The 23,831-nt window shown below is 39.7% G+C and overlaps 1 protein-coding gene across 4 annotated transcripts in view; it reads right to left on the reverse strand.

Moving 5' to 3' along the window:
- The window catches only part of LOC109899821 (E3 ubiquitin-protein ligase MARCH8-like), a 144,141-nt gene that overhangs the window by 114,829 nt on the left and 5,481 nt on the right, over positions 1-23,831 (reverse strand). For 3 of the 4 annotated variants that reach the window (XM_020495385.2, XM_031835499.1, XM_031835497.1), the window contains exon 2: positions 807-997. In XM_020495385.2, coding sequence (XP_020350974.1) covers positions 807-908 — 102 coding nt within the window. In that variant the 5' untranslated portion in view covers positions 909-997. Of the gene's footprint in view, positions 1-806; positions 998-16,209; positions 16,272-23,831 lie in introns of all 4 variants that reach the window. The other variant, XM_031835498.1, reaches the window with a different exon arrangement.

Raw genomic sequence — 23,831 nt, forward strand, 5'->3', positions numbered from 1 at the left:
TTTAATCATAGGCTATTGTTACTTTGTGTCTCTAAAATCACAATGTTTCCATTTCTATAGTCAAAATACAGAGTATTTTTTATTTATTGAAACCTCCAAATGTCAGCCTTTTACCAGATCCATTTTTTCTGCATTAAAATGTTTTATTTTCATTACTGAACAAAATTCAGTACGCTATAGCCTGTAGATCATTTATGCCCATATGAACACATTTATTTTAGGCCATAAAAAGAACAGCTATGTTTGATTTAATGAAAAGCAGCTAACAGACATAAAATTGTTTCACATTGTTCAATAAAAGACTCATAAACAGAAACAGGGAATAGGCTACACAGATGGCTTCACTGTTTCCCCGCATAAAAGGCCTACAAGAAAACTCAAGTATCTCCACAAAGTTGAGTGAACGAGGGGGTCTGTGCGCTGCGTAGTACGTCCACAAAATGGCAAGCAACACACTACATACATCCTCCTGTGACCGTCCAACTCAGCATAGTAGCACAAAACCGTCCACAAACTGAAAGCTTCTCCACATTAAACCACTTCAGCTTAGCAGTGGGGACTTTACTGTGATGAACTGTGAGCTGTTCTCTACTCACACACACGCACAAGCACACACCCCAATCTGTCTTTGTGGAGTTCCTGGAATCACAGCTACACCGAACCGGTATTAAAACATGACAAGGTGTGGTCCACAATGGATCTTGCCATTAGTCTGTTTAAGAAAGTATGTCATCCAGCCAAAAAGCATGTCATACGGTGTCCCCCTCCTAAACACCCCACTAGAAGACCATGATCTTTGACCCTACCTGTTTGTCCTTGTCCTTGTCCTTGGACTTTCCGCTGCCGCTGACCCGGGAGGAAGTGACATCACGGGGGATGACAGAGATCTGGTGCAGTGGCATGTTCATCCCCGCGCAGCCCACCGGACTGGTCGGGCTCACACACACACTTCCTGTCTTGCTGGCATGACGGGCTGAATCGCTACTCCCAGGCTACACTGCTCCGGAGAGGAGAATAAGTAGAAAGAGGAGATACAGGTTTAGACATACACATAAATAACACTACTCACATTTATTTTCACAAGATATACTTTTATTATTTGTAGCCATTTTCTTTTCTTTCCTCCAATAGTATGACTGGTCTGGTTCTGGAACTGTGGGTGGCTAATCAGAGTGATGATAACACATTGACAGAGAAAAGAGTCGGAACAGCCCATGCTGTGAAGTCTATGAAAACTATTGTCTGAAAATAGAATAAGAGCACATTGATGGAGAGGGAGAGAATGAACCATGGTCTGAATAGAACATAGCACACTGACTGTCCACATTGACAAAGGTCTGAATTAGAGCCGGATGATACTGACAAAAATCTAGATTGCGATAAATTGCCTGAATTGATGCGATGACGACAAATATAACGATATGTTTATAACAATGTGCACCACAGAGGTCATTTCCATGATAAAGGACCCATGAGCACTAAACATCACACCAGAAAAAGTCTTAAAAGGTATTAGAAAAACATCCAAACACAATGTTGAATTAAAAAGACACCTACCAACTAATATCAACACTTATAATATAAGAATTTGTTCTCAACTGACTTGCCTAGTTAAATAAAGGGTAAACACAAATAATAATATTTAGTTTGGGATAGCATTTTCTGCCTTCTGTAAACATTGCCTTGTGCTGTGAAGGCTGAACCACGGTCAATCAATCAAATGTATTTTATATAGCCCTTTTGACAACAGCAGTTGTCACAAAGTGCAGCCCCATGATAACACAACAACAAGGAGGGAGGGAAGAGGTAGAAGACAGGAAGAAAGGCGAGGATGAGGGGTATTGATGCATCACTAATCTAGTGCTGTCTGGAAGTAGAGGTGGGTTCTCTCTCAGTAAAGGTTAGGGATATCTCAGGGGACTATAGGAGTTTCTGGTAGTCTCTCCCTCAGATCCCAAGGACATTATAGACCGTGAGGACAAGACACAGGGAGACTAGCAAGGGGACCTGATACCATCACAGACAGATTAATTACATACCAGGGCTTTCCATTAAGGAAAGGCTTTCCATTATGTAAAGAGAGAGAAGGAGAGCAGGAGAGAGGGAGACAGAGAAAGAGAGATGGGGCAGAGTGAAGGAGGGTGGAGAGAGAGAGATGGAGAGGGATAGAGAGAAAGAAAAAGATAGACAGTGAAAGGGAGACCTCCAACATGCAATTGCTTATGAGCTTATCTCCAGTGTGAGACAGTGAGTCCAGAGAAATGTCTGCACAAACCACTGTTTCCCCTACACACTAGTGCTACATGGACACTGACCCAGCCTTCACCATCCTACTGCACTAACACACACACACACACACACACACACACACACACACACACACACACACACACACACACACACACACACACACACACACACACACACACACACACACACACACACAAAAAGCCAGGCTTTATGCAGATACAGGGACAAGGTCATGTGTTTGTAGGCAGTACTGCCATTTTGTTTCACCTCTGTTTGGACCGCTGTAGACCCCAGCAGTATGATGAGATATACACACACACACACACGTGTTGAACCTAGCCCTACTTCACATATCGCTTGCTTATCACTAGATAATTTATAGTTGAACAGAATCTGCTAGAAAGATAATGTACTCATACAATTTGAATGATCTGCAAAAGAACAGGCCTTAATCAATATACTGTAGCTAGTACTTCACCAATATAGCCAACTGAACAAGCAGAGGACTGAAGCCTTTACAGAAGTAAGCCTGGTTCTAAACTAATCTCTAGGCCTGTAGGTGGGGCCTAAAATAGAGATTGCACTAAATATTTAAACTCCATGTGGGTTACATTTGTGTTCTGGACAATCAATGTTACTGTATATGTCTGGCCCATCACTGTTTCGGTAACCATCTGGCCAATCAATAACTTCCTGAAAAGGTCTGATCGGTCAGAAAGTGACCTTGTTGCCATGGTGCCAGCAACAGAGGTCATTATGACTGGAGGCTTGTTCGGTTTTACAATAACATGCTGAAACACACAAAAGAGAGTGAGAGTGGGCTCTGATTGCTGTCAGCACGTACACTCACACACACTGCTTGAGTCTAATGATTCATACACCATTCCCACTTGGCACAGACGTCATTTCACCCCAGGTGGTGAAGGTAGGAAACCACACCTCCACCCCGCTGAACCTCAACACTGGGGCCCCACAAGGGGGCAAGGGGGTGCGTGCTCAGTCCCCTCCTGTACTCCCTGTTCACCCATGACTGCGTGGCCAAGCACACCTCCAACTCAATCATCAAGTTTGCAGATGACAACAACAGTAGTAGGCTTGATTACCAACAATGATGAGAAAGCCTACAGGGAGGAGGTGAGGGCTCTGGGAGTGTGGTGCCAAGAAAACAACCTCTCACTCAACGTCAACAAAAAAAAGTAGATGATCGTGGACTTCAGGAAACAGCAGAGGGAGCACCCCCCTATCCACATCGACTGGACTGTAGTGGAGAAGGTGGAAAGCTTCACGTTCTTCGGCGTACACATCACTGACAAACTGAAATGGTCAACTCAGAAAGACAGTGTGCTGAAGAAGGCGCAACACCTAAAATCCTCACAAACTTTTACAGATGCACAATCGAGAGCATCCTGTCGGGCTGTATCAGCTCCCGCAACCACAAGACTCTCCAGAGGGTAGTGCGGTCTGCCCAACACATCACCGGTCTGCCCAACAAACTACCTGCCCTCCAGGACACCTACAGCACCCGATGTCACAGGAAGGCCAAAAGGATCATCAAGGACATCAACCACCCGAGCCACTGCCTGTTCACCCCGCTATCATCCAGAAGGCGAGGTCAGCACAGGTGAATCAAAGCTGAGACAGAGAGACGGAAAAATAGCTTCTATCTCAAGGCCATCAGACTGTTAAATAGCCACCACTAGCACATAAAGGCTGCTGTCTATATACATAGACTTAAAATCACTGGCCACTTTAATAAATAGAACACTAGAACCTTTAATAATTTACCCATCTCATCTCATAATTTACCCATCGTCCATATATTTTTATATTCTTAATTCCATTCCTTTACTAGATGTGTGTATTGGGAATTGTTAGATGTTGTTAGAATTGTGGAATTGTTAGATATAACTGCACTGTCGGAGCTAGAAGTGCAAGGATTTAGCTACACGATTTAGCTACACAACACCATTCTGTATACTTCCGGCCCGTCCTTGGACACTGTGCTATCTAACCTCCAAACGAGCTTCAATGCCATACAACACTCCTTCCGTGGCCTCCAACTGCTCTTAAACGCTAGTAAAACCAAATGCATGCTTTTCAACCGGTCGCTGCCTGCACCCGCATGCCCGACTAGCATCACCACCCTGGATGGTTCCGACCTAGAATATGTGGACATCTATAAGTACCTAGGTGTCTCGCAAGACTGTAAACTCTCCTTCCAGACTCATATCAAACATCTCCAATCTAAAATCAAATCTAGAGTCGGCTTTCTATTCCGCAACAAAGCCTCTTTCACACACGCCGCCAAACTTACCCTAGTAAAACTGACTATCCTACCGATCCTCGACTTCGGCGATGTCATCTACAAAATAGCTTCCAATACTCTACTCAGCAAACTGGATGCAGTTTATCACAGTGCCATCCGTTTGGTTACTAAAGCACCTTATACCACCCACCACTGCGACCTGTATGCTCTAGTCGGCTGGCCCTCGCTACATATTCGTCACCAGACCCACTGGCTCCAGGTCATCTACAAGTCCATGCTAGGTAAAGCTCTGCCTTATCTCAGTTCACTGGTCACGATGGCAACACCCACCCGTAGCACGCGCTCCAGCAGGTGTATCTCACTGATCATCCCTAAAGCCAACACCTCATTTGGCCGCCTTTCGTTCCAGTTCTCTGCTGCCTGTGACTGGAACGAATTGCAAAAATCGCTGAAGTTGGAGACTTTTATCTCCCTCACCAACTTCAAACATCTGCTATCTGAGCAGCTAACCGATCGCTGCAGCTGTACATAGTCTATCGGTAAATAGCCCACACAATTTTACCTACCTCATCCCCATACTGTTTATATTTATTTACTTTTCTGCTCTTTTGCACACCAATATCGCTACCTGTACATGACCATCTGATCATTTATCACTCCAGTGTTAATCTGCAAAATTGTAATTATTCGCCTACCTCCTCATGCCTTTTGCGCACAATGTATATAGACTCTCTTTTTTTCTACTGTGTTATTGACTTGTTAATTGTTTACTCCATGTGTATCTCTGTGTTGTCGCAGTTGCAAATGAGAACTTGTTCTCAACTAGCCTACCTGGTTAAATAAAGGTGAAATAAAAAATAAATAAATAAACACCCGCAATAACATCTGCTAAACACATGTATATCTTTATTTAACTAGGCAAGTCAGTTAAGAACAAATTCTTATTTACAATTACAACCTTGCCCTGTTCAGAGGCAGAATGATAGATGTTTATCTTGTCAGCTCAGGGATTCGCTCTAGCAACCTTTCGGTTACTGGCCCAACGCTCTAACCACTAGGCTACCTGCCACCCCAAAATATGTGTGTGTATATTCCTTACGTTGAGGACTTTTTGCAAATACAATCAGTTTTCCACATTGATTCAGTCAGTTTTTGCACAGTGGGTTGTGTCTTGCTGCGAGTCTTTAATAAGTGATTGACAAGTTCGCCGCCATTGGACTCTGGGGCAGTGGAAACGCGTTCTCTGGCGTGATGAATCATGCTTCACCATCTGGCAGTCCGACGGACGAATCTGGGTTTGGCGGATGCCAGGAGAACTCTATGCATAGTACCAACTGTAAAGTTTAGTGGAGGAATAATGGTCTGGGGCTGTTTTTTATGGTTCGGGCTAGGCGCCTTAGTTCCAGTGAAGGGAAACCTTAACGCTACAGCATACAATGACATTCAAGACAATGCTGTGCTTCCAACCTGTTTCAGCATGACAATGCCCCCGTGCACAAAGTGAGGTCCATACAGAAATGGTTTGTCGAGATCGGTGTGGAAGAACTTGACTGGCCTACACAGAGCCCTGACCTCAACCCTGTCTAACACCTTTGGGATGAATTGGAACGCACACTGTGAAGCCAGGCCTAATTGGCCAACATCAGTGCCCGACCTCACTAATGCTCTTGTGGCTGAATGTAAGCTAATCTCCGCAGCAATGTTCCAACATCTACAGTCAGTTTTCTACTGATAACAAGTTCAAACAGGTGCCAATAATACAGGTAATGAGTGGAGGACAGAGGAGCCTCTTAAAGAAGAAGTTACAGGTCTGTGAGAGCCAGAAATCTTGCTTGTTTGTAGGTGACCAAATACTTATTTTCCACCATAATTTGCAAATAAATTCATGAAAAATCCTACAATGTGATTTTCTGGATTTTCTTTCTCATTTTGTCTGTCATAGTTGAAGTGTACCTATGATGAAAATTACAGACCTCTCTCATCTTTTTAAGTGGGAGAACTTGCACAATTGGTGGCTGACTAAATACTTTTTTGCCCCACTGTATGGGAAAGCCCTCCCAGAAGAGTGGAGGCTGTTATAGCAGAAAAGGGGGGACCAACTCCATATTAATGCCCATGATTTTGTAATGAGATGTTTGACGAGCAGGTGTCCACATACACTACATGACCAAAAGTATCTAAAAGGCCCAAAGAAATCCTACACCCCCCGTCAAAAAATATTTCTGCCGTCTCGGACTGTAGACTACAGTGCATTTTCTAAATTAGCGGATTAGGACCTGATGCAGGCCTCATATTTTCTCTTTTTCACATATAGGTTGGGCGGTTGTGGATGAGTTATTAGCAATTGCAGGTGGGTGCGGGTGGAAAAACAGCTGACCGCACCACTAACCCATTGATTCTTAAAGAATATAACTTATAAATGCCTCATGAGTTCGTTCAACTGTCGGACCCCATCAGAACCCAAAATATAAGCTATAATACAGCTATAATACAATATCCAGTGTTGTAAACAATGTAAATAAACATTTTATAGCCTCAACTCTTTCTCTCCCTCCTCTCCCCTCATCATATCCACAACAACATAATTAATAAAGAGTATGTTATCTCACTAATCGTTAGCTCACTGGAGTCAACGAACCTTACAGATACATTTTTATAATATCATAATAGACACAGGTATATATTGGAGTACAGTAATAACATAATCACACATCTTTCATTATAGGTTTCCTATGATGCCACTGACCGGTATTGAACATGTGTGTCAGCCTGTAAACCTTATTGATGGTCAAACACTAGCTGGCAAGCTTCTCTGTGAAGGGACACACAGTTCAGTCCAGAATATCTTCAGATAACAAACTTTCATCAAAAAGGCAATACAGGCTGGTTGTGACAATATCTGAATACCACACCTCTGTTTACACTCTTCATAAAGTCCCGTTGTGCGTGCGTGCGTGCGTGTTATGCTTTCCGAACATCCCACATCTACTGTCTGTGTCTGGGAAAAATGGAACTGAAATGGTCTGTGGGAAAACAGTCAGACAATTCTAACTGATTATTCTGCTGAGGTGAATTTTTATTATGAAACCATAGATAAACTGATTAGAAACATTGACGCAACCTTTCCATCTGTGAGATCTAAACCTCGTTGTATACAACCCAGTTCTTTTTCTGCTGCAGGCCGGTGCACTTTAATTATAATAGGAATGTTTCTCCGTAGAGGCCTGTAAGAATGGACCCTGTATAAAGCTCTAGCTCTGGTCGTTCAAGTCAACAGTGATTTCATTGCAGCCATAAGCAAGGTCTTGAATAAATCTTTCCCTTATGGTTTTAAATTCAAAGACAGTGCTATGCTGTTTATCAAGTCTCCAGATCTGTTGTGAAAAATGTATTATCTATTTCAAATGTATTTTAATGAGCCAACCTGGATAAAAGGTATGTTAAATAAAATGTACACCTACATGATACATAAATTAAGCATCCACCCATGAAATTATCTTTCAAAACACAACTGCTGTATAAATCTACACATCCATGACGAATGAAAAGGCCTTCTGTGTAAAGCGGGAACTGCTACTTCAGGGCGACAAAACAGGAAGCCTGAGCCCTTGAAGGACCACAATGGCCGTAATGACATCATCAACCAGAGAATGGTAAGGTACAGTACATCATCAACCAGAGAATGGTAAGGTACAGTACATCATCAACCAGAGAATGGTAAGGTACAGTACATCATCAAAAATAGATCATGTATTACTACTCCCGATCCATTCCAGCTGAGCCAGCACTTCTGCCAAGGTGATATATGGGGGCTGTCAACTGTTTCCAGTTTCATTGCGTACCAATACCATTCATCTCAGCCACCATGTGTGGTAAGTGTTCTGGCACAAAATGTCAGCTGTGGAATGGGATGAGTTATCCCCATATAGGCCTAATGTGAAGTGCTTTGAGGCTTTGTCGAAAGCGCTATATAAAAATGCAACCAACTACCTAGTGCCATCAGCCACCGCCTAGCTCCAATCTCTGTTGTGTGCTTCAGAGGGGATTTGCAAACAGCCTAGATTCCAACCACCACAGAGTTCTTTACACTGCAGGCACAGCAAGGTCTGACATCCTCCACAGAGAGAGAGAAGCTATTCCAGAGGATCAATAGTCATTCTCCCTATGGAGGCTGATAGACAGACATAGTGGAGCACAGAGCACAGCAGGGATAGATTGAGTTACTGTAGGGAACAGTAGACAGGCAGACATAGTGGAGCTCAGAGCAGGGTATGGTTAGATTGAGTTAGAAGACAGAAGGTAAACCAGGTAAATACTAATACTGGACTGTATTACATCCATTGCATTACAGGCCTGAGTCATTCCACCTCAAAAGGCACAATAAAGAAATTGTTTCTGTTGTTAGAAACATTTAATATTAGCATTCCTGAAACATTACTTTGTTGAAATATAATTTGATCTGAGAAATTAAGCTAAGCTGAATGAGTAAGACATGAATGAGTAAGACATGGGGAATTCAACAGAATTATCAATAGCCACCCAAAGACCCATCCACGCAGATTCCACCCTCAACAACCAGTATACAGTATCAGTTATCTCTGTTTAACAAGTAGTAAGGAGCTGCTGCTTGGAGTATTGATTCACTGCTAAAGGACACCAATAATAAGAAGAGATTTTCTTAGGTCAAGAAACATGAGCAATGGACATTAGACCGATGGAAATGTGTCCTTTGGTCTGGAGTCCAAATTGGAGATTTTTGGTTCCAACCGACGTGTCTTTGTGAGATGAGGTGTGGGTTAACGGATGATCTCCACATGTGTGGTTCCCACCGTAAAGCATGGAGGAGGTGTTATGTTGTGGGGGTGCTTTACTGGTGACACGGTCAGTGATTTATTTAGAATTCAAGGCACACTTAACCAGCATGGCTACCACAGCATTCTGCAGCAATACTCCCTCCCATCTGGTTTGGGCTTAGTGGGACTATCATTTGTTTTCCAACAGGACAATGACACAACACACCTCCAGGCTGTGTAAGGGCAATTTGACCAAGAAGGAGAGTGATGGAGCGCTACATCAGATGACGTGGCTTCCACAATCACCCAACTAAATTGAGATGGTTTGAGGTGAGTCAGACTGCAGAGTGAAGGAAAAGCATCCAACAAGTGCTCAGCATATGTGGGAACTCCTTCAAGACCGTTGGAAAAGCATTCCGGGTTTTTGAAAATGTTATTTCACCTTTATTTAACCAAGTAGGCCAGTTGAGAACAAGTTCTCATTTACAACTGAGACCTGGCCAAGACAAAGCAAAGCAGTGCGACAAAAACAACAACACAGAGTTACACATAAACAAACGTACAGTCAATAACACAATAGAAAAATCTATGTACAGTGTGTGCAAATGTAGAAGAGCAGGGAGGTAAAGGCAATAAATAGACCATAGAGGCAAAATAATACAAATTTAGCGTTAACACTGGAGTAATAGCTGTGCAAGTAGAGATATTGGGGCGCAAAAGAGCAAGAGGATAAATAACAATATGGGGATGAGGTAGTTGGGTGTGCTATTTACAGGTTGGCTGTGGGCAGGTACAGTGATCGGTAAGCTGCTCTGACAGCTGATGCTTAAAGTTAGAGAGGGAGATCTAAGACTCCAGCTTCAGTGATTTTTGTAATTCGTTTCAGTCATAGGCAGCAGAGAACTGGAAGGAAAGGCGGCCAAAGGAAGTGTTGGCTTTGGGGATGACCAGTGAAATATACCTGCTGGAACGCGTGCTACCAGGTGAAGCTGGTTGAGGGAATGCCAAGAGTGTTCACAGCTGTCAAGGCAAAGGGTGACTACTTTGAAGAATCTCAAATATAAAATACATTTTGATTTGTTTAACACTTTTTTGGTTACTACACGATTCCATATGTGTTATTTCATAGTTTTGATGTCTTCACTATTATTCTACAATGTAGAAAATAGTAAACAAAGAAAAACCCTTGAATGTGTAGGTGTTCTAAAACTTTTGACCGGTAGTGTAGGCCTAGACGATATCCCAAAAACTAGCAATACACTGAATTCATACATTCTCAGTAATTTAAATTGTGAACACAATACAACAAATTTTTCAAATCTGAGAGGTAAACTCAATAAAGTATTTAATAATTTGCTGTGCATTTCAGATGGAATCAGGGCATTAGAATGTACCAGAGGCCACCAAAATTGAGCTTGTTTAGCAATAAATAAATTCTTAACCCGGTGGGCACGGTCCGGGGATTCCTAGCTGGCTACCTTTTCTATTTGGCTGGCTACTCTATGTGCTTAAGATTCACAGGGAATGTATTAAAAGGGCTGAAGTAGCAATACTCCAAACAGCAGCGTAATACTACCTGTCAAACATATAGAACTGATACTTGTTGAGGTGGGATTGGTGTGGGGTGTCCGTGGATGGTGTAACGGCGTTCTTCGTTTGTCGAAAGAGAGTCGGACCGAAATGCAGCGTGGTGGTTTATCATGATCTTTAATAAAGAAAACGGCGATACATTAAATAACTTATAAATACAAAAACAACAAACGGAACGTGAAACTTATTACAGCCTATCTGGTGAACACTACACAGAGACAGGAACAATCACCCACGAAAGACAAAGCGAAACTCAGGCTACCTAAATACGGTTCCCAATCAGAGGCAACGAGAAGCACCTGACTCTGATCGAGAACCGCCTCAGGCAGCCAAGCCTACACTCGACACACCCCTAATCAACCACAATCCCAATTCCTACAAAAAAAACAATACGACAACACAATAACCCATGTCACACCCTGGCCTGAACAAATAATTAAAGAAAACACAAAATACTAAGACCAAGGCGTGACAGGTGGCTTTTGATCATTATGTTGGATTACCCATTGTTAGGAAGAATTATGGTCCAAATCAGATGTTAGGTACTATATTTATTGAAGATTTTATTTGTACCCTATAAATTAAAAAATGGCCAATTTGGGTGCAATCAATTAGCTTAATTTCTCAGATATCAAATTATATTTCAACAAAATAATGTTTTAGGAATGCTAATGTTGTTGGTTTATTATTACAGAAACAATTTCAGAACAATCTGAGATGGTGGGTGATTTGGCTTGATGAAATGACATTCACACCTATCACAAACAAAGCAGAGAGAGCGAGAGTATTTGTGTGTGTATTTCTGTTGGCTAGCTTTGCTTCCTCACCGTCATACTGCATACTGAAAGCTACATGAGTTTTGACATCTGATGAAATACTAACACATTCTTTTCACATTTACAAAATTGTTGTAACAATGTAACACTACTTGGAAAGAGCAGATATGTTTAAAAGAGAATACTTCAATGTTACAAAGAGAATACTTCATTTGCTGGGCTAGAAAAAGAGAGAGACAGAGAGTAAGAGCGAGAAAGAGCATGAGCGAGAATGACCATATGTGATTATGACTCATCGTTGTTTCATCTACCGAAGGCTTTGTTTATATATATATATATATATATATATATATATATATATATATATATATATATATATATATATATATATATATATATATATATATATATATATATCGCTCTGTTTGTCCAACAACACAATTGTTCTTTGTTTGAATGTACACTACCGTTCAAAAGTTTCTAGTGTATGAGATGGATGCTGTTTTAGAGGAGATAAATACTCATAGTAAATGCTGCCACCTCAGTCTGATCATGGTGCAGTGACATCATGATTAGCATCACAGTGAAGACACAGGTTCATCCCAATATTCTCTCCTTCATCCTGAAGTGTGCACTCAGTGCCTCTTTACTTGACATCATGGGGAAATCAGCCAAGATCTCAGAAAAACAATTGTAGACCTCCACAAGTCTGGTTCATCCTTGGGAGCAATATCCAAATGCCTGAAGGTACCATGTTCATCTGTACAAACAATGGTACGCAAGTATAAACACCATGGGACCACGCAGCCGTCATACCGCTCAGGAAGGAGACGAGTTCTGTCTCCTAGAGATGAATGTACTTTGGTGCGAAAAGTGCAAGTCAATCCCACACAACAGCAAAGGACCTTGTGAAGATGCTGGAGGAAACAGGTACAAAAGTGTCTATATCCACAGTAAAGCAAGTCCAATATCGACATAACCAGAAAGGCCGCTTATCAAGGAAGAAGCCACTGCTCCAAAACCGCCATAAAAAAGCCAGACTACGGTTTGCAACTGCACATGGGGACAAAGATCGTACTTTTTGGAGAAATGTCCTCTGGTCTGATGAAACAAAAACAGAACTGTTTGGCCATAATGACCATGGTTATGGAAAAAGGGAGAGGCTTGCAAGTCAAAGAACACCTTCCCAACCGTGAAACACGGGGTTGGCAGCATCATTTTGTTGGGGTGCTTTGCTGCAGGAGGGACTGGTGCACTTCACAAAATAGATGACATCATGAGGAGGAAAATTATGTGGATATATTGAAGCAACATCTCAAGACATCAGTCAGGAAGTTAAAGCTTGGTCGCAAATGGGTCTTCCAAATGGATAATGACCCCAAGCATACTTCCAAAGTTGTGGCAAAATGGCTTAAGGACAACAAAGTCAAGGTATTGGAGTGGCCATCACAAAGCCCTGACCTCAATCCTATAGAAAATCTGTGGGCAGAACTGAAAAAGCATGTGCGAGCAAGGAGGCCTACAAACCTGACTCAGTTACACCAGCTCTGTCAGGAGGAATGTGCCAAAATTCACCCAACTTATTGTGGGAAGTTTGTGGAAGGCTACCCGAAACATTTGACCCATGTTAAACCACTTAAAGGCAATGCTACCAAATTCTAATTGAGTGTATATAAACTTCTGACCCACTGGGAATGTGAAAGAAATAAAAGCTGAAATAAAATCACTCTCTACTATTATTCTGACATTTCACATTCTTAAAATAAATAGGTGATCCTAACTGACCTGAGACAGGGAATATTTACTAGGATTAAATGTCAGGAATTGTGAAAACTGAGTTGAAATGTATTTGGCTAAGGTGTATGTAAACTTCCAACTTCAATTGTATGTAAGGGCTAGACATTCTGCTCTGTTCTGGGACAATTGTAATTTGCCTATGTCCCCCTTTGTAGCACTTGGCCATATGACTGGACAATAGCCCAGGTGTGACAAACCTAGGGCCTGTAGGACTTGTTTTGTTGATAGCGATGTCAAGAAAGCAGAGTAGTGCTTTATTACAGACAGACCACTCCCCATCTTAGCTAACGTTTGTTGTATAAATATGTTTTGACCATGACAGTTTACAATCCAGGGTTACACCAAGCAGTTTAGTCTACTCAATTTGCTCATTTTCCACATTATTCATTACAAGATTTTGTTGAGGTTTAGGGTTTAGTGAATGATTTGTCCCAAACACAATGCATTTAGTTTTTGAAATATTTATGACCAGCTTATTTATTGCTACCCAAGAAATCATCTGGTGTGTTTTGGTGCATGTGTGTGTTTCAAAATCAATTTCCTCATTTCAATCTACATCATGTTCTTGAACAATCAAAAACATAGTAGGAATTTGCCCTTGAGTACACACCTTTGTGTCTGCTGGCCTTTGAAGGGATTCTATGAAATAAGATAAGCTTCTTTAGAATGGTGATAGGGCAGGGAGACTCTAAAAGCTCAAAATGAAGCACGCATGTCCACACATAAACCACCTTATTACCTCAGTTATAAAGAATTAATGACTTCATCAGAACCATCCTATTTTTAAAAATAATTTAAAAACCACTGGACGTTATATAATGTACAATATCCTCCCCTGGCCATGAAATTGTCTTCTTTAGACACAAACTTCATCAGTAACTTTGAAACCCGGCTGGACTGTTTTATAAACAATCCTCTCCTGTCTACATTTTTATACAGTCCTCTCCTGAACATGAGTTCTCATAAGCGGAAACTCTGTTCTATAGACACAAACTAATGTTAACGACGAGGAGGAGGAGATGAGTGAGGATGGGCATTATGCCTTATTCCTGAAATATATATATTTTTTTTTTTAACAGTTTGAAGTTAATTAAATATGACTCATAATTAACTCCAAATTTCTCTCCTAGACTTAGTAAAATTAATTTGGTTTAAAAATATATTTATATTTAAGTTAACACAATAGGGAATGAGTGATAATGTACAAATCAATCTTCTGCTACTCCAAACTCACTTTTAACTACGAGGACTTTCTTAAGAATCACCACCACATTGTGTCACACTAGGAAAAGAAATGAAGAAGAATAGTTAATTGGAGGAGAGCTTCTAAAAGCTTTCAGATGTTCCGATCTCATTCTCTCTCCAAATTACTCGAAGAGAACAAATTATCTGATTTGCTAGCAGACAATAGAACAGCATACACGCTTGGCTTTCTCTTCTTCTCTGTCGGTTTTTCCCCACGTTTTGTGACAGATTTGAAACGCCTCTCTCCAGATTTAGCTTCTTAATTGGGAAGTTTAAATATAATTTCTCCATCTTTGTCTCTTCTCAGGTCTCTCTCTCTCTCTCTTAGGTTTGTAAGCTTTAGCAAAGATAGTTACCAAGATGTATAGAATTGGTCTACCCATTGAAACACCTCTTTGATCACACAAGTGTCATGGCAGCTGGACTCTCTCCTATTGACATGAATACAACCAAATACAATACAATTCTACTGGCTTGTTGGCCAGTACTCCAGGCATAAGAGGTCCCTTAGGGCCCCCAGCCGCTAGGGGCCCCCTACCACTCCAAAAAATAACTCAGTCGCGGACTCAACTTTCTGTGGAGAGTTAGAAAAGTAGAATACACAAAGTGCCATTTTGAAATTTGGTTGTGCATCAGCAGTTTTTCCACTTTTTATGTCAGTCACTGACAGTCCCTCAGTTGGCCATGTCAGATAGTCTAGCCAGCTATTATGGCTGAATACCAACCAGGAACACAGGGCATGTGCAAAGGGGCCCTGACCTCTAGGGGGCTCACATTTATTTTGTTAGTCAATCTCACTCAGATATCATTAAAATGGCATAAGTCTAGTCAAAATGTGTAGTTTTGCAGGATATTAGTTTAAAAGAAAGAAAAAATATCTCCACCCGATGGCAAAAGGAGAATAATGGACTGAAATACATTATAAATTGCTAAACTTCTCTCCACCCCATTGCAAAATGGGTATAATTGCAGAAATATTGTTTTAGAACTGCAACATGTTCTCTACTCCCCATGGCAAAACACGTAGAATTGCCGGAAATAAACAAAATAAATTCAAATGTTTCTCTCCGCCATCAAGGGGGCCACTAAAATGTCATGCCCGTGAGGTGTGGGGGTCCCCCAACCAAATCTCGCTGAGGGCCCCCAAAAGTCTAGGGCCGGCCCTGCATAGCCTTCAAACACAAGCATGCAAACACACCCATCTAAAATAGGAGGAGTCTGAGAGGAAAATGGTATAAGAATAAGGTTCCAATTGAGGTTGATGAAGTCCAAAGCACAGCAGTAAATTAATTGGTGACAGGGAAATGGCAGCAAATGAAGTAAAACGGATCCAACCGTCCATCATGATGAAATAAAGAGGAAAGAAAAACATGAGTCCACAGCTGCTGTGGTGATTTAAAGGAGGGAGAGTGAGAGGAGAGGAGAGGTTATGCACAGCATAATGATAACAGACTATGCACAAACCTAGGTAAGGATACAATTCACAACAAACCTTGCTTTTGTAGGCTTGGCTATCGCGCAGCAGCGGTGCAGGATAGAGGTGTCTCGCGCAGTCTGTGAACATTTGGTTACGTCAATTAAAATATGAAAATTAAATGTAAATTCTCATCAGTCACCGACCCATGGTTTACCTAATTATTATTAATGCACACCAATATGTATGGAATCACAATCACGCCACCAATAATTTACCATTTAAACTATTTAAACTATTTAAAACGGTTGAGATGTGTAAGTAAATAATATCAATAACAAAACATGTATACGTAAGTGATACAGTGGGGCAAAAAAGTATTTAGTCAGCCACCAATTGTGCAAGTTCTCCCACTTAAAAAGATGAGAGGCCTGTAATTTTCATCATAGGTACACCGCTGCTGACAAAGTACAGTTGTTCAGACTGATTTGCCTCATGATTTAAAATGTATGGAAACAAAAACCATTGATTTCCAAGTTTAAGAAACCAAACAACTCTATGCACAAGGACCACGCTTAACAGTTGTGTCCACGTTTTCAAAAAATTCTTAACTATCTGCTCCAAATTAAGATTCAACGATGTCTGTAGAAATCATTTTGTGTTATCCATGACTTGACACACTGACTTTAAAAAACATATTTTTTGGGTGATTGAACTACAGTAAGTGAAGTGGATTTACACCTTGCTCCGGAATTGCAGTAACATAATTTCATCATAGGTCCCTGATCTGTACTACACAGAAATGGGGTGGGTATAATTTGTGGAATGTTCCAACGGGAATATGTTCCAAAAACTTTGTAAATAACAAGGTTATCAACAAACAACGCATACAAAGTTGTATAACGGTAGAATAAGATACCAGGTTGGGAGTGGGCTATTTAATTAAAGTTTTTTACTCACCACAATTATTCCGGAAAATGCCAGTCCTCACTCTGGTAGCCTATGGACAAACATTAAGAATAACCTACGTGGTGAGTTGATGCCTATTCGTCACCTTGTTGAATTGATCATGCTACTTTGCATGAGTTGTTTGTTGGCAACCTTGTACTTCACAACGTTTTTGGAACAGATTCCTGTTGGAATGTTCCACAAATTATACCCACCCCAGAAATGCATAATTACAGTGCCTTGCGAAAGTATTCGGCCCCCTTGAACTTTGCGACCTTTTGCCACATTTCAGGCTTCAAACGTAAAGATATAAAACTGTATTTTTTTTGTGAAGAATCAAAAACAAGTGGGACACAATCATGAAGTGGAACAACATTTATTGGATATTTCAAACTTTTTTAACAAATCAAAAACTGAAAAATTGGGCGTGCAAAATTATTCAGCCCCCTTAAGTTAATACTTTGTAGCGCCATCTTTTGCTGCGATTACAGCTGTAAGTTGCTTGGGGTATGTCTCTATCAGTTTTGCACATCGAGAGACCGAATTTTTTCCCCATTCCTCCTTGCAAAACAGCTCGAGCTCAGTGAGGTTGGATGGAGAGCATTTGTGAACAGCAGTTTTCAGTTCTTTCCACAGATTCTCGATTGGATTCAGGTCTGGACTTTGACTTGGCCATTCTAACACCTGGATATGTTTATTTTTAAACCATTCCATTGTAGATTTTGCTTTATGTTTTGGATCATTGTCTTGTTGGAAGACAAATCTCCGTCCCAGTCTCAGGTCTTTTGCAGACTCCATCAGGTTTTCTTCCAGAATGGTCCTGTATTTGGCTCCATCCATCTTCCCATCAATTTTAACCATCTTCCCTGTCCCTGCTGAAGAAAAGCAGGCCCAAACCATGATGCTGCCACCACCATGTTTGACAGTTGGGATGGTGTGTTCAGGGTGATGAGCTGTGTTGCTTTTACGCCAAACATAACATTTTGCATTGTTGCCAAAAAGTTCAATTTTGGTTTCATCTGACCAGAGCACCTTCTTCCACATGTTTGGTGTGTCTCCCAGGTGGCTTGTGGCAAACTTTAAATGACACTTTTTATGGATATCTTTAAGAAATGGCTTTCTTCTTGCCACTCTTCCATAAAGGCCAGATTTGTGCAATATACGACTGATTGTTGTCCTATGGACAGAGTCTCTCACCTCAGCTGTAGATCTCTGCAGTTCATCCAGAGTGATCATGGGCCTCTTGGCTGCATCTCTGATCAGTCTTCTCCTTGTATGAGCTGAAAGTTTAGAGGGACGGCCAGGTCTTGGTAGATTTGCAGTGGTCTGATACTCCTTCCATTTCAATATTATCGCTTGCACAGTGTTCCTTGGGTTGTTTAAAGCTTGGGAAATCTTTTTGTATCCAAATCCGGCTTTAAACTTCTTCACAACAGTATCTCGGACCTGCCTGGTGTGTTCCTTGTTCTTCATGATGCTCTCTGCGCTTTTAACGGACCTCTGAGACTATCACAGTGCAGGTGCATTTATACGGAGACTTGATTACACACAGGTGGATTGTATTTATCATCATTAGTCATTTAGGTCAACATTGGATCATTCAGAGATCCTCGCTGAACTTCTGGAGAGAGTTTGCTGCACTGAAAGTAAAGGGGCTGAATAATTTTGCACACCCAATTTTTCCGTTTTTGATATGTTAAAAAAGTTTGAAATATCCAATAAATGTCGTTCCACTTCATGATTGTGTCCCACTTGTTGTTGATTCTTCACAAAAAAATACAGAGTATTTTTTTACAGTTTTATATCTTTATGTTTGAAGCCTGAAATGTGGCAAAAGGTCGCAAAGTTCAAGGGGGCCGAATACTTTCGCAAGGCACTGTATGTGTATGAATGCAACTCTCTTCATGATGATGTATCCTGAATAGGTACACAAAAGGTATAAATATGCAATATCCTCCTTTGCATATTTGAGTATTATTCTACACACTGGCTATTATTTTAATAGCTCTGCCATTAAACAAGTCCAAACCAATCATAGACGTCTATGTTTCACAAGTTTGGACATCAAAGTAGTGTAGAGCATAGTAGAGTACCATAGAGCACCGAACAGTAGAGTATAGTACAGTAGAATACAATATTATATAGTGTACTCAACTCTACTGTGCTCTACTGTGTACTGTACTCTACTGTTCTTTACTGTACTATACACTGTACTGTGCTATACACTGTTCTCTACTCAATTATACACTACTGTGCTATACACTGTACTCTACTCAATTATACACTCTACTCTACTATACTCAACTCTACTATACACTATACTCAACTACACACTGTACTCTACTATACGCTGTACTCTCTACTCTACTCTACACTTTACTCTCTACTCTACACTGTACTCTACTATACACTGTTCTTTTCTGTACTATACACTGTTCTCTACTGTACTATACACTGTTCTCTACTCTATACTGTACTCTACTATATACTGAACTCTACTATACACTGTAATCTACTGTACTCTACTATACACTGTACTCTACTCTACTATACACTGTACTCTACTATACACTGTACTCTACTATACTGTTCTTTACTGTACTCTACTATACACTGTTCTTTATTATACACTGCTCTTTACTGTACTATACACTGTTCTCTACTATACACTGTTCTCTACTGTCCTCTACTATACACTGTTCTCTACTGCACTCTACTATACAATGTTCTTTACTATACTGTTCTATACTGTACTATACACTGTACTCTACTGTACTCTACTATACACTGTTCTTTATTATACACTGTTCTTTACTGTACTATACACTGTACTCTACTATACACTGTTCTTTATTATACACTGTTCTTTACTGTACTATACACTGTTCTTTATTATACACTGTTCTCTACTATACACTGTTCTCTACTGTATTCTACTATACACTGTTCTTTACTATACACTGTTCTCTACTGTACTCTACTATACACTGTACTCTACTATACTGTTCTTTACTGTACTATACACTGTACTCTACTGTACTCTACTATACACTGTTCTTTATTATACACTGTTCTTTACTGTACTATACACTGTACTCTACTGTACACTGTTCTTTATTATACACTGTTCTTTACTGTACTATACACTGTACTCTACTATACACTGTTCTTTATTATACACTGTTCTCTACTATACACTGTTCTCTACTGTACTCTACTATACACTGTTCTTTACTATACACTGTTCTCTACTGTATTCTACTATACACTGTTCTTTACTATACACTGTTCTCTACTGTACTCTACTATACACTGTACTCTACTATACTGTTCTTTACTGTACTATACACTGTACTCTACTATACACTGTTCTTTATTATACACTGTTCTTTACTGGACTATACACTGTTCTTTATTATACACTGTTCTTTACTGGACTATACACTGTTCTTTATTATACACTGTTCTTTACTGGACTATACACTGTTCTTTATTATACACTGTTCTCTACTATACACTGTTCTCTACTGTACTCTACTATACACTGTTCTTTACTGTACTCTACTATACACTGTACTCTACTCTACTATACACTGTACTCTACTATACACTGTACTCTACTATACACTGTACTCTACTCTACTATACACTGTACTCTACTATACTGTTCTTTACTGTACTATACACTGTACTCTACTGTACTCTACTATACACTGTTCTTTATTATACACTGTTCTTTACTGTACTATACACTGTACTCTACTGTACTCTACTATACACTGTTCTTTATTATACACTGTTCTCTACTATACACTGTTCTCTACTGTACTCTACTATACACTGTTCTTTACTGTACTCTACTATACACTGTACTCTACTCTACTATACACTGTACTCTACTATACACTGTACTCTACTCTACTATACACTGTACTCTACTATACTGTTCTTTACTGTACTATACACTGTACTCTACTGTACTGTACTATACACTGTTCTTTATTATACACTGTTCTTTACTGTACTATACACTGTACTCTACTATACACTGTTCTTTACTATACACTGTTCTCTACTATACACTGTTCTCTACTGTACTCTACTATACACTGTTCTCTACTGTACTCTACTATACAATGTTCTTTACTATACTGTTCTATACTGTACTATACACTGTACTCTACTGTACTCTACTATACACTGTTCTTTATTATACACTGTTCTTTACTGTACTATACACTGTACTCTACTATACACTGTTCTTTACTGTACTATACACTGTACTCTACTATACACTGTTCTTTACTGTACTATACACTGTTCTTTATTATACACTGTTCTCTACTATACACTGTTCTCTACTGTATTCTACTATACACTGTTCTTTACTATACACTGTTCTCTACTGTACTCTACTATACACTGTACTCTACTATACTGTTCTTTACTGTACTATACACTGTACTCTACTGTACTCTACTATACACTGTTCTTTATTATACACTGTTCTTTACTGTACTATACACTGTACTCTACTATACACTGTTCTTTATTATACACTGTTCTCTACTATACACTGTTCTCTACTGTACTCTACTATACACTGTTCTTTACTATACACTGTTCTCTACTGTATTCTACTATACACTGTTCTTTACTATACACTGTTCTCTACTGTACTCTACTATACACTGTACTCTACTATACTGTTCTTTACTGTACTATACACTGTACTCTACTGTACTCTACTGTACACTGTTCTTTATTATACACTGTTCTTTACTGGACTATACACTGTTCTTTATTATACACTGTTCTTTACTGGACTATACACTGTTCTCTACTGTACTCTACTATACACTGTACTCTACTATACTGTTCTTTACTGTACTATACACTGTACTCTACTGTACTCTACTGTACACTGTTCTTTATTATACACTGTTCTTTACTGTACTATACACTGTTCTTTATTATACACTGTTCTCTACTATACACTGTTCTCTACTGTACTCTACTATACACTGTTCTTTACTGTACTCTACTATACACTGTACTCTACTCTACTATACACTGTACTCTACTATACACTGTACTCTACTATACACTGTACTCTACTCTACTATACACTGTACTCTACTATACTGTTCTTTACTGTACTATACACTGTACTCTACTGTACTCTACTATACACTGTTCTTTATTATACACTGTTCTCTACTATACACTGTTCTCTACTGTACTCTACTATACACTGTTCTTTACTGTACTCTACTATACACTGTACTCTACTCTACTATACACTGTACTCTACTATACACTGTACTCTACTCTACTATACACTGTACTCTACTATACTGTTCTTTACTGTACTATACACTGTACTCTACTGTACTGTACTATACACTGTTCTTTATTATACACTGTTCTTTACTGTACTATACACTGTACTCTACTATACACTGTTCTTTACTATACACTGTTCTCTACTATACACTGTTCTCTACTGTACTCTACTATACACTGTTCTCTACTGTACTCTACTATACACTGTACTCTACTATACACTGTACTCTACTATACACTGTTCTTTACTATACACTGTTCTTTACTGTACTATACACTGTACTCTACTATACACTGTTCTTTACTGTACTATACACTGTACTCTACAGTACTCTACTATACACTGTTCTTTACTATACACTGTTCTCTACTATACACTGTTCTCTACTGTACTCTACTATACACTGTTCTCTACTGTACTCTACTATACACTGTACTCTACTCTACTATACACTGTACTCTACTATACACTGTTCTTTACTGTACTATACACTGTTCTCTACTGTACTCTACTATACACTGTACTCTACTCTACAATACATTGTTCTCTACTATACAATGTTCTCTACTGTACTCTACTATACACTGTACTCTACTATATACTGTTCTTTACTGTACTCTACTATACACTATACTCAACTCTAATATACACTGAACTCTCTACTCTACTATATACTGTACTCTACTATACACTGTACTCTACTGTACACTGTTCTCTACTGTACACTGTTCTCTACTGTACACTGTTCTCTACCCTACTATACACTGTACTCTACACTGTTCTTTACTGTACTATACACTCTACTGTGCTATACACTTCTCTACTCAATTATACACTACTGTGCTATACACTGTTTTCTACGGTACTCTACTGTACTATACTCTACTCAATTATACACTGTACTCTACTCAATTATACACTGTGCTCTACTATACACTGTACTCTACTCAATTACACACTCTACTCTACTATACACTATACTCAACTACACACTGTACTCTACACTGTGCTCTACTCTACTATACACTGTACTCTCTACACTGTACTCTTCTACACACTGTTCTTTACTGTACTATACACTGTTCTCTACTATACAATGTTCTATACTGTCCTCTACTATACACTGTTCTCTACTCTCTACTCTACTATACACTGTTCTTTACTATACTGTTCTTTACTCTACTATACACTGTACTCTACTATACACCGTTCTCTACTGTACTATACACTGTACTCTACTGTACTCTACTATACACTGTTCTTTATTATACACTGTTCTTTACTGTACTATACACTGTTCTCTACTATACACCGTTCTCTACTGTACTATACACTGTACTCTACTGTACTCTACTATACACTGTTCTCTACTGTACTCTACTATACACTGTTCTTTACTATACAC

This window comes from Oncorhynchus kisutch, linkage group LG11 (genome assembly GCF_002021735.2).
Source record: "Oncorhynchus kisutch isolate 150728-3 linkage group LG11, Okis_V2, whole genome shotgun sequence".
In the NCBI taxonomy this organism is placed as follows: Eukaryota; Metazoa; Chordata; class Actinopteri; order Salmoniformes; family Salmonidae; genus Oncorhynchus; species Oncorhynchus kisutch.